At 33.0% G+C, this 13,263-nt stretch overlaps 2 protein-coding genes across 2 annotated transcripts; both read left to right on the top strand.

Moving 5' to 3' along the window:
* Positions 1-4,112: 4,112 nt before the first annotated feature.
* Positions 4,113-6,283, top strand: LOC126689041 (desiccation-related protein PCC13-62-like). The gene is made up of 3 exons (XM_050384061.1): positions 4,113-4,432; positions 4,698-4,923; positions 5,892-6,283. Exons 1-3 carry the CDS (start codon positions 4,113-4,115, stop codon positions 6,261-6,263), a joined length of 918 nt encoding a protein of 305 aa, XP_050240018.1. The 3' UTR covers positions 6,264-6,283.
* A 4,243-nt stretch (positions 6,284-10,526) lies between these two features.
* LOC126689044 (desiccation-related protein PCC13-62-like) lies at positions 10,527-12,726 on the top strand. Its single transcript, XM_050384065.1, has 3 exons — positions 10,527-10,846; positions 11,140-11,365; positions 12,349-12,726. The coding sequence occupies exons 1-3, from the start codon at positions 10,527-10,529 to the stop codon at positions 12,718-12,720; spliced, it is 918 nt and encodes a 305-aa protein (XP_050240022.1). The 3' UTR covers positions 12,721-12,726.
* The last annotated feature ends 537 nt before the right edge of the window (positions 12,727-13,263 follow it).

Below are 13,263 nucleotides of genomic sequence, written 5' to 3'. Positions count from 1 at the left end.
CATTCAAGCACTTGTGACAGAATGGAGGAATGTCTCAGCACAGTAAATCATAAAATTACAGATGAGATGCTGGAGGTGCTATCCAAGCCGTTTAGTAGTGATGAAGCTAAAGTAGTGATGTTTCATATGGGACCAACAAAGGCTCCTAGACCCGATGGTATGAATGCACTTTTCTATCAAAAACTTTGGCATATTGTGGGTAATGAGGTGACTAATGCTGTGTTAGATTTTTTACATTCTGGTAATATGGAGCCTGATATTAATTATACTCATATAGTACTAATCCCTAAAGTAAAGAAACTAGAAAAAATGGCTGACTTCAAACTGATTAGTCTCTGTAATGTGATCTATAAAATTATTTCAAAAGTTTTGGCGAATAGATTAAAGCTAATCTTGCCACAAATTATTTCTCCTTCTCAAAGTGCCTTTGTACCTAGCCGCCTTATTATTGATAATTTGCTAGTAGCATATGAGACTTTGCATGCCATGCATATTAGAAAAAAGGGCAAAAAGGGAGCTTTAGCTCTTAAATTGGATGTGAGTAAGGCCTATGACAAGGTGGAATAAGGCTTCCTTAAGGGTATGATGATTAAATTGGGCTTTCCGGAGGTTTGGGTGGATAGGGTTATGAAATGTGTTTCTACATCTTCCTTTTCAGTTCGAATTAATGGAAAAGCATATGGAAATATCAAGCCTTCTAGAGGTATTCGGCAAGGAGATCTACTGTCCCCTTATTTGTTTTTTATTTATGCAGAAGGTTTCACATCGCCCCTTGTTAAAGCAGAATTAGATGGGAGGTTGCATGGGGCGACAGTCTACAGGAATGCTCCTCGTATAACTAATCTGCTTTTTGCTGATGATTCTTTGATTTTTTGTCAAGCTAATAATGATGAAGTGCAAGTTGTATCAGATACTCTACAGCTATGTGCTGATGCCTCTAGTCAATGCATCAATCTTGAGAAGTCTTCAGCCTATTTCAATAGCAATGTGCAGGTAGAGTAGAAAGCGTGGATTGTTGACCAACTAAAGGTGAAGGAGGTGGCAAAGTTTGATTCTTATCTAGGGTTGCCAACTTTGATTGGAAAAAGGAAATATGACACTTTTGCTTTCATTAAGGAAAGGGTTTGGAAAAAGATTCAAGGCTGGAAGGGGAAGTTGCTTTCAAGGGCTAGAAAGAAGGTTTTGACAAAAGCTGTGGCTCAATCTATTCCCACTTATACGATGGGGGTTTTTCAATTGCTAGGAAAATTATGTGATGAATTGGATGCTATGTGTTCTAGATTTTGGTGGGGCCAAATTGGTGAGGAAAGGAAATTCACTAGAAGAGTTGGAGTTTTCTGATGCAGTTGAAAAAGGAGGGAGGGATGGGATTCTGAGATATTCGAGCTTTTAATCTAGCTATGCTAGCTAAACAAGGATGGCGATTGTTGCAAGACAAAAACTCTCTTTTGTATAGATGCTTTAAGGCAAAGTACTTTCCACAGTGTGAATTCCTTGAGGCAAAGGATTGTTAAAACAGCTACTAAGTTTGGAAGAGCTTATTAGCTGCTTAACCGATATTGAGGAAAGGGTGTTATTGGTGAGTGGGGAATGGTGCTTCTATCCATGTTTTGAAGGATTTTTGGCTACCTAATCAGCCAATAAAGGGAGTTCTTTTCCAACTTGAGGAGGAAATTTGGGAGTGGAAAGTTTCAGATTTGATTGATTGGTAGAACCACCAGTGGGATAAAGATCGAATCCGTGCTTTGTTCCACCCATATGATGCTGATGCTATCCTCCAAGTTCCCTTAAGTAGGCAGGTGGTGCAGGATGTCTTGGCTTGGTCTTTCACAGAGAATGGTAGGTACAATGTGAAGTCCGAGTACCATATGGCCAAGCAACTTAGGTTGGCGGAGAATAATAATGAAAAGGCTTCAGTGCAACCATCAAATATTTCTTTATGGTCACGGATATGGAAGGCTAGGGTCCCAAATAATCAGAATTTTTTCATGGAGAGCATGTCATAATATACTGCCTATGAAAAACAATTTGGTGAAAAAATGGTGTTGGAGGATGCTCGGTGATGTTTCTATCATAAAGTTGATGAATCGGTGCTGCATGTACTTTGGGAGTGTGGGGCAGCACAGGACGTTTGGGCTGGCAGTGCAATCAGGTTTCAAAAATTTGGTATGGTGCAAGTGGATTTTGGGCAGTTGGTTGCTAGTCTCATGCTGAGGTTGTCACATAAGGAGCTAGATTTATTTTGGGTGATTTGTTGGCAAATTTGGCTTCAACGGAACTTGGGCTTGCATGGGGGTGCTTTTCAACATCCATCACGGTCATACAAGCGAGCTTTGGATTATTTGAGTGAGTTTCATAAGGCATAGGAGCATCTAAGTGTAGCTGTGACAGTTCCGGTTTCAACAAGTCAGGCATGGCAGCCACCACAAGGAGATTTCTTCAAGCTGAACTTTGATGGAGCATGTTTTAATAACGGAGTTGATTCAGGCTATGGGGCTGTGGTTTGCAATGGGAATGGTGAAGTGATGGCTGCTATTTCGACTAAGGGCAAGGCTGTGAGGGATAGTGAAAAGGTGGAGGTGCTGGCTTGCCATAAGGCTCTTGAATTTGCTATAGATGCTGGGTTTATGGAGGTGATTTTGGAAAGTGACAACGCAAGGGTGTTGAAGACAGTGGCACAGGCTCAACCAGATCTAGCTCGGCTTGGGTTCATTTATGAAGATATTTGGTGCTTGATTACAAGTTTTAGATCCTTTTCAATCAATTGTGTTAGGTGTAGTGCCAATGGTGTTGCTCATGCGTTGGCTAGATTTGCTAGACTATCTGATAATGAAACTATATGGTTAGAGAAGGATCCTCCACCAGTATCTAATGCTCTGTATTTGAATTCTAGTATTCTTCATTAATGATATTCATTTGGTTCCGGCTTCAAAAATAAAAGTTATAAATTAATTAATTAAAAATGCCTAATTAGTAATTACATTCTTTATAACAAATTATTCGAGCTTATAAATGGAGCATTACCTTAGGAGTCGATCGCTTCCTTTTTTTTTTTTTTCTCACATAATCACAAAGCCTTTACCTAGGGCTCATTTACACTTAGGTGCTCCCATTGTATGTTTGTATCTTTTTGAGGAAGATTGTATGTTTGTATCTGATACAACATTATTAAGAATTTTTATTTCTAAAGTCCATTTCTCTAAGTCCCAATAAGATGGGAACAAATTTCTAAAGTCCATTAAGTTCCATTTAAAAGAAGTCATAAATTAACAATAAAATAAAATATCAAAATCTATCGTCTACTAGGTTTGACTGAAGATGGTAGAATTGGTTATTATCAGACTTATACTGTAAGGGAGAACCTACTTGTTCCATCAATTGGTGGTAACAAAATCATGTATGGGACCTGAAAGTTACTAATTGTTACTGATAGGATTTGAATCTATCTTTTACTTTATTTTTTAACAAATTATTACTGATAGGATTTGAATCCATATATTTCTCTCTCTTTTTAACAAATTGTTATTGATAGAATTTGAATCCATCTTTTTCTCTCTTTTTTAACAAATTGTTACTAATAGGATTTGAATCCATCTTTCTCTTTTTTTAACAGATTACTATTAATAGGATTTGAATCTAGAATATACATGTCCATTATGAAATTATGTATTTTTCATATATGATGCAAAGGCTGATTTAGCTTTTAGAGTTGGTTCTTACAATTTACAAAGTCCACATTAGCATCAATAAATCATAAGCTCAAAACTCAAATAATACAGAATTAGTTTTACCTTTTCAAATCACCCTGCATTCAACAGTCACCTAACCATGCAAAGACAATGTCCATATTATTCTAAATATAAACAATAGCATCATCATCAATCTAATTAACTTATCTACAATCGTATTATTCTAGATACAAACAATGTCATTATTCTAAATATAAACAATAATGTTACTTAGCCAGATGGAATTTTGCTAAATATAACTATGTAGAGATTATATATAAATAAAAACATTGGCATCCAAAAAACAAAAACAAAAAAACCATATCTACCACTAGCTAGCTAGCAAAAATAGCCTACCACAAACCAAAAAAAAAAAAAAAAACGATGGCACTAACTGCTACTAGCACAGCCACCATCACCACTTTACTAATCTCCCTCTTCTTCCTCCCCAAAATTTATTCTTCTGAATTCACCCATATACGTTTTGCAAAAGCAGACGTGGATCTTTTGGAATTTCCTCTAAATTTAGAATTCTTTGAAGCTGAATTCTTTTTGTATGGCGCTTTGGGTTATGGCTTAGATAAAGTTGCTCCAAATTTAACCAAGGGAGGCCCAACACCCCTAGGTGCTAAAAAGGCAAATTTAGATCATTTTACCCAAGATATTATCCTGCAATTTGCTTACCAAGAAGTTGGACACTTGAGGTTTCTCTTTTAAAATCATTATTCAATTTCTTTTGGGCTTTTTTCTTTCGGTCATAAATAAGGGATTTGGGTTTGAATACCACCTATATTGAATAGAAACATGTTGATGTCTTAACATAATGATAAACAATTATCATAATTATCATAATGTAGTTACTATAGGTTTTAAATCCTATCATACCTATAAATTTTTAAAAAAAATTATCATGGTACTTTTTTGATAATCAAAATTATCATGGTACTAACTATTAAGTTCTTGATGCAGGGCCATTCAAAAAATCGTTAAAGGATTTCCAAGACCATTATTAGACTTAAGTAAAGAATCATTTGCAAAAACAGTTGATGCTGCAATAGGGAAAAAGTTGTCCCCACCTTTTGATCCTTATTCCAGTGGAGTTCACTTCCTCCTTGCATCTTACCTTATTCCTTATGTTGGACTTACTGGCTATGTTGGAACAATTCCAAAACTCAAAGCCCCTAGTTCTAGAAGGGTAATCAAGATTTAAACTTGATCCATAGTAATGTTCTACAAAACAGACAATATCAATAATCTATTGCTTCTATGCGCATGTGTTTGTATATATACACAATTATATACTACCATTTTTTTTTTTGCTAAGAAATGATAAAGCTTTTTTTTTTTTTTTTTAAGAGGAAACAGTAATACTTATTTTTAAATAGGATTATAATATATTACATAACCAGAGTACCACTACAAAAGAGTCTAACTTTTGTAGTAATAGCCTAGGGTTATAAGGACTAAAACTCTAACACACACAACCAATGTGAAATAAACATTCTTTTTTTTCTTTTTAGGAAACAGTAATACTTATTAGAACACACAAATAGTAATAAAGCATGACAAATGAAATTTGTAATTCTTTTAATGGTCCATAATCAAGTTATATTTCATATAACTCACCTAATAATTTTTTTATTATATCAAAATTTTAAACATCCTATCATTGAATTATATATGTTTTCTATATTTTTAACGTACAAGCCAAATTTGGTACCAACTAGATATAATTTACTTTTTAATTAGCAGTATCATTTTTTTTAACTATTTTTAAAGTAAAAAAAAAATTATATTTAAGCATTTCATAAGTGAGATAATAATTAATCTCTTATCATCTTTATGTTTTGCAAACATATAAGATAAAAGGAGATAATGTAATTCAAGTTATTCAAGTTTTTTTTTTTTTTACAATCAAAAAAAAAAATAATGGATTTTTCAAAATTCACATTTAATATATATAGTTATTGAGTAGTGTAACGTTGATAAAAGTTACACCAAATTTAATGTAAACCCAACCCTTTTTATTATTTGAGAAGTAGATCGTTAGAGCATAGAAACAGGAGTTCATTCACAACACTTACTTTAATATCATAATAAATTACTACTTGTCCAAAAATTATCAAACCGTTATTCTAACAATGTCGACTTGTATATGTTCAGCTTGTTGCAGGCCTTTTAGGCGTGGAATCAGGCCAAGATGCTGTTATTCGAGCATACCTATACGAGCATGCGAAGGAGATAGTGTCACCATATGGAATAACTGTGGGAGAGTTTACAGATCGCTTTTCAGAACTAAGAGATAGGCTTGGACATCAAGGTCACAAAGATGAAGGCCTTGTGGTTCCTCTACCTGAAGGTGCTGAGGGAAAGATCAATGGAAACGTGCTTGCTGGAGATGTAGACTCTGTTGCATTTGATAGGACCGCAGAAGAGATATTGAGGATTGTGTATGGCTCTGGTGATGAGAAAAAACCCGGTGGATTCTATCCAAAAGGAGGCAATGGTCGCATTGCTAGATCTCATCTACTTTAATTATATGCACACAACTTTATTACAAGAAAACAAGCTACAGTGTTTTCTAGTTCATTGTTTAAGCTATGTGCCCTATGCATTAATAATGAATAAAAATTTTGTGAGTCTTTATTATTGAGTAATATATACGTGACAAATTTGTCATTTTAAGCTTTTATCAAGTTTGTTCAAAAGCTTACACTTTTTGTGGATTCCAAATAGAATGGACGTTATTAGGTCAAATCCTATCATATCATTAGAAAAAAAAAGGTTTTAAACTTTCTAATTTGAATAGTGAGCTTCAATGAGTAATGTCTTTGAAACCATAATGAATTATAACCAAAGACTGTGTATGCATGCACGCACAAGGTGAGCTTGAAATATGCCATATATATAGGCGGAGCTATATTGGGGCCATGGCCTCCCCTAGCTTTTCAAAATTTCCACTAATAGTAGTAACAAAACTATATTTGATCTTTAAAATTACTTGCCGGCCCCCCCTTAATATTTTGAGAAAAAAAAATTCAAAACAGATTATTCCCTTTCAAAATTTCATTTGGTCTCTTTCAAATTTTAAAATTTTGTTCGGAAAAATCTAAAAAAGAAAATACACCCGCCCATTCCTTGGCGACAAAGCCTCTCCAAATTCCATATATATTAAAAAATAAATAAATAAACGAAAAAAAAACTCAAATGTTTAGGACTCTATTCAATGTATTAGGATTCCTCCAAATACGGGAAAAAAAATCCTTATAGCTATAGCTAATAGTTGTTGTTTTCTCAAAGACAAAAACTGAAAATAAATTTAAAAACAGTAAAATGCAAAATTGACCCTCTAAGTTTTTTCAGTTTTCATTTTAGTCCTCTAATTTTGATTTCGTTCATTTCAGTCCTCTAACTTTCAAGTTCATTCAATTATGGCTTTTTCGTCATCATTTTTTATATATTGTGGTTAATTTTTCTTCAAATTTTTTAAATTAAAAAAATTCAATTAATGATTGAAAAGTATTTTGCTGATTTTTTTTTCTTCGGAAAAGTCTTAATTGAATAAATTTGAAACTTAGAAGACTAAAATGAACGAAAATAAAGTTAGAGGACTAAAATAAAATCTGAAAAAACTTAGAGAGTTAGTTTCGCATTTTAGCCATTAAAAAATAAAAAAATAAAAAATAAAATAAAAAATCCTCCTTGTGGCACAATTGCTGCTGGGCTTAAAACCCTGATTCATTGTGTGAGCCTCATGTTATCCTCTCAGCTCTAGTCAAATGGAAACCAACAGCAGAGATGGCAGGCAACTCTAGCCTCAGCCCAACTCTAGCAGTATCTCTCTCTCTCTCTCTCTCTCTCTCTCTCTCTCTCTCTCTCTCTCTCTCTCTCTCTCTCTCTAACTGTGTTGCCTGTGGGTATGTTTAGAGTCTTTAGATCTGGCAATATTATCTAAGTTTACTAATGATGATGCCGAAAATTGTTAGTAAGTCACACGGTCCTTATGTGCTCGAGAAAATGCCTGCGAAACAAAAACAAAGAAGATCTTAGGAGAGTATTGGTGTGGTACCAACCAAAAACCCTCCGAAGGTTAAGTTAGAGAACTTTCATAACTCTAGAGTACCAGAGTTAGGGGAATTATGCGTAGCTTAGTTTGTGAGAGTCTTGAGGTTTTTATAGTAGCATGGGGTTGACATTCGTTCCTTAGCTTAGAAGATCCCTCCTTGTAAGAGAGATCTTCTTTAATTCGTGTATCTTACAGAATCCTTTTCTTATAGGACTCTCTATATTAGAGTTAAACGTAAGGCATAAGATATTTCCTATATGCTTATGCATGGAGGCCAAGTGAGGCCATGTCAGCTTCGTCAAATGTTCGCTTATCCTCTTCAGCTTCCCTCCATCAACTTCATATCCCGTCTATATATTCTAGTCGTCTTGTTCAAGTGTTTGTTGTCCTCAAGGTGCAACCATTAGCTTTGAAGTGGAACCGTCAACTTTATTCTATTGTTGTTAGGCCGTAAACGTACAAGGGAGGCTGATGAGTTCATTAGGACCGTCACTTTTGCCCAATATGGACGACTTTATTAAAACCACAAAATTACCTTTATCAACTAACTTTTAGTGTTAAGTTTTAACTTTTGTAGTTTCTGGATTTTTTATTATTATTAAAAGCGATAAATGGGTTACAACTAGTTTGCACTGAGCTTTTTTTCCACTGACTTGTTTTTTGGTTAGGTTTAACACATTTAAGCTTTTTATTTTTCTATGAAGCACTAAAGTAAGTTCATTGTCTTCACACAAAAAAAAAAAAAAAAGTTATTATATTTTATTTATATTCCAAATTTGATCATATTGATTGGCTTATATTATTATATTCGAATACTAGCCTGTGTAATTGTTATTGAGAGCTATTTAGTTCTACAATTTTCTTTTAAGACTATATAACTAGATTATAAAATTTTATTTAGATTTTATAATTGGTGTAGACATATTCATATATTAAGAAGAAAAAAAATGTTCAAGATTTGAAGGTTATCACTTTCATATATTTCAAATGCTGAAATTTCAGATGTTGAAACCCCTAGAAAGAGTCAAAGTTGTGAAACTAAAGAAATAGATATTGTTTTCTTAAAATGTGATCTTGGATTACAACTACTGATATCTCCATTAATCGACTTGTTGAACATTTCAAAGTAGAACCATATTAAAATAGAAGTTAGGATTAAAAACAATCCGAGTCTAAAAATCAATTATTAATGATTTCAATAGCATAAAAGAAGATAAGGTAACTTTGTTGAGTTAAAGTTAATTTATGAAATAAAATACTGATTTTACTTTTTAATCATGAATTATTGTTTTTTTCAACCTAAGAACTTTATTATAATTAGCTTGGCCCCTCTAAGAAAAATTCTTGGCTCCGCCACCAGCTATCTCAAGCTACTGTGTATGCATCACAAAATCATGAAGAGGACACTTGCAAGCAGGTAATTCAATAGGAAACTCCACACTGACTACACTAATTCGAAGCTGATGGAATCATAAAGTTTTTGGCATGTTCCCTTGATTTTGGCCTCCCTTGTAAACTCAACAAAGGCAATTCATGGATGCTGAAATCTCTTCCCTTAAAAGGCCAATCACACTTGGGTTATTACCAAAATACCAACTGGTAAACATCCCATTGGGTGTAACTGGGTCTACAAAATCAAGCTTAAAGTAGATAGTTCAATTGAAAGGTATATAAGAGTAGGTGGGTGGCCAAAGGATATACCCAAATTGAGGGCCTAGATTATTGTGAGATATTCTCACCAGTTGTTAAATTTTGTTACTATTTGAACAATTCTTGCATCGGTTGCTGTACAAGGGTAGCATCTCACACAGTTAGATGTGAATAATGCATTTTTGCCTGGGAACTTGGATGAAGAAGTCTATATGCTTCCTCCTCCTGAATTTGGTAGCAAAGGGAGCCTAATAGGATTTGAATATGGTAGAATTGGTTATTATTAGACTTACACCGTAAGGAAGAACCTACTTGTTCCATCAATTGGTGGTAACCAAATCATGTATGGGACCTGAAAGTTATTAATTGTTACTAATAGGATTTGAATCCATCTTTTTCTTTATTTTTTAACAAATTGTTACTGATAAGATTTTAATCCATATATTTCTCTCTTTTTTAAGAAATTGCTACTGATAGAATTTGAATCCATCTTTTTCTCTCTCTCTTTTTTAACAAATTGTTACTAATTTGAGTCCATCTTTTTCTCTTTTTTTCACAGATTACTACTAATAGGATTTGAATCTAGAATATACATGTCCTTTATGAAATTATGTATTTTTTATTTATGATGCAAGGGCTGATTTAGCTTTTAGAGTTGGTTCTTACAAAGTCCACATTAGCATCAATAAATCATTAGTTCACAACTCAAATAATACAGAATTAGTTTTACCTTTTCAAATCACCCCCCATTCAACAGCCACCTAACCATGCAAAGACAATGTCCATATTATTCTAAATATAAACAATAGCATCAGCATCAATCTAACTTATCTACAATCGTATTATCTAGCTAGAATAGTACGATTGTAGATAAGTTAGATTGCCATGTGGAATTAATCTAAATATAAGCAATAATGTTACTTAGCCATGTGGAATTTTGCTAAATATAACTATCTAGAGATTATATATAAATACAAACATTAGCATCAAAAAAAAAAAAACAAAAGAACCAAAAAAAAAAAAAAAAAAACATATCTACCACTAGCTAACAAAAATAGCCTTCCAAAAAAAAAAAAAAAACGATGGCACTAACTGCTACTAGCACAGCCACCATCACCACTTTACTAATCTCCCTCTTCTTCTTCCCCAAAATTTATTCTTCTGATTTCACCCATATACGTTTTGCAAAAGCAGACGTGGATCTTTTGGAATTTCCTCTAAATTTAGAATTCTTTGAAGCTGAATTCTTTTTGTATGGCGCTTTGGGTTATGGCTTAGATAAAGTTGCTCCAAATCTAACCAAGGGAGGCCCAACACCCCTTGGTGCTAAAAAGGCAAATTTAGATCATTTTACCCAAGATGTTATCCTGCAATTTGCTTACCAAGAAGTTGGACACTTGAGGTTTCTCTTTTAATTTCTTTTGGGATTTTTTGTTTGGGTTTAATGGCTAATGGGTTCCAGTTAGTTTGATTGATAAATATTTTTGGCTTAAATAAGGGATTTGGGTTTGAATACCACTTATATATATTGAATAGAAACACATTGATGTCTTAACATAATGATAAAAAATTATCATAATGTAGATACTCTAGATTTTAAATCCTATCATAGCTATAATTTTTTTTTTAATTTATCATGGTAATTTTTTTATAATCAAAATTATCATGGTACTAACTATTAAATTCTTGATGCAGGGCCATTCAAAAAGTCGTTAAAGGATTTCCAAGACCATTATTAGATTTAAGTAAAGAATCATTTGCAAAAACAGTCGATGCTGCAATAGGGAAAAAGTTGTCCCCACCTTTTGATCCTTATTACAGTGGAGTTCACTTCCTCCTTGCATCTTACCTTATTCCTTATGTTGGACTTACTGGCTACGTTGGAACAATTCCAAAACTCAAAGCCCCTAGTTCTAGAAGGGTAATCAACATTTAAACTTGATCCATAGTAATGTTCTACAAAACAGACAGTATCAATAATCTATTGCTTCTATGCGCATGTGTGTGTATATATACACAGTTATATACTACCATTTTTTTTTTTTGGTAGAATAAACATTTTTTTTTTTTTGCTAAGAAATGATAAAGTTTTTTTTTTTTTAAAGAGGAAACAGTAATAACTTATTTTTAAATAGGCTTATTATATATTACATAATCAGAGTACCACTACAAAAGAGTCTAACTTTTGTAGTAGTAGCATGGGGTTATAAGGACTGAAACTCTAACACACACAACCAATGTGGAATAGACATTCTTTTTTTTTTTTTTAGGAAACAGTAATACTTATTTGAACATACAAACAGTAATAAAGCTTGACAAATGAAATTTGTAATTTTTTTAATGGTCCATAATCAAGTTATATTTCATATAACTCACCTAATAATTTTTCTATTATATTAAAATTTTAAAAATCCTATCATTGAATTATATATGTTTCCTATATTTTTATCGTACAAGCCAAATTTGGTATCAACTAGATATAATTTACTTTTTAATTAGCAGTATCATTTTTTTTTAACTATTTTTAAAGTAAAAATTTAAAATTTAAAATTTAAAAAAAAATTGAATTTTAAGCATTTCATAAGTGAGATAATAATTAATCTCTTATCATCTTTATGTTTTGCATACATATAAGATAAAAGGAGATAATGTAATTCAAGTTATTTAACAGTGGATTTTTCAAAATTCACATTTAATATATATAGTTATTGAGTAGTGTAACATTGATAAAAGTTACACCAAATTTGATGTAAACCTAACCCTTTTTATTATTTGAGAAGTAGATCGTTAGAGTATAGAAACAGGAGTACATTCACAACACTTACTTTAGTATCATAATAAATTACTACTTGTCCAAAAATTATCAAACCGTTATTCTAACAATGTCGACTTGTATATGTTTAGCTTGTTGCAGGCCTTTTAGGCGTGGAATCAGGCCAAGATGCTGTTATTCGAGCATACCTATACGAGCATGCAAAGGAGATAGTGTCACCATATGGAATAACTGTGGGAGAGTTTACAGATCGCTTTTCAGAACTAAGAGATAGGCTTGGACATCAAGGTCACAAAGATGAAGGCCTTGTGGTTCCTCTAACTGAAGGTGCTGAGGGAAAGATCAATGGAAACGTGCTTGCTGGAGATGTAGACTCTGTTGCATTTGATAGGACTGCAGAAGAGATATTGAGGATTGTGTATGGCTCTGGTGATGAGAAAAAACCCGGTGGATTCTATCCAAAAGGAGGCAATGGTCGCATTGCCAGATCTCATCTACTTTAATTATATGCACACAACTTTATTACAAGAAAACTAGCTTCAGTGTTTTCTGGTTCATTGTTTAAGCTATGTGCCCGTTGCATTAATAATGAATAAAAATTTTGTGAGTCTTTATTATTAAGTAATATATATGTGACAAAATTGTCATTTTAAGCTTTTATCAAGTTTGTTCGAAAGCTTACACTTTCTGTGGATTCCAAATAGAATGGACGTTATTAGGTCAAATCCTATCATATCATTAAAAAAAAGGTTTTAAACTTTCTAATTTGAATAGTGAGCTTCAACGAGTAATGTCTTTGAAACCATAATGAATTATAACCAAAGACTGTTTGTGCATGCATACACAAGGTGAGCTTGAAATATGCCATATATATAGGCGGAGCTACATTGGGGCCATAGCCTCCCCTAGCTTTTCAAAATTTTCACTAATAGTAGTAACAAAACCATATTTGATCTGTAAAATTACTTGCCAGCACCCCCCTAATATTTTGAGAAAAAATTCAAAACAAATTATGCCCTTTCAAAATTCCATTTGGTCTCTTTCAA

Source organism: Quercus robur, chromosome 6 (genome assembly GCF_932294415.1).
Source record: "Quercus robur chromosome 6, dhQueRobu3.1, whole genome shotgun sequence".
Classification (NCBI taxonomy): Eukaryota; Viridiplantae; Streptophyta; class Magnoliopsida; order Fagales; family Fagaceae; genus Quercus; species Quercus robur.
Note: the sequence above shows the minus strand (reverse complement) of the source record. Positions and strands in the feature narration are given on the sequence as shown.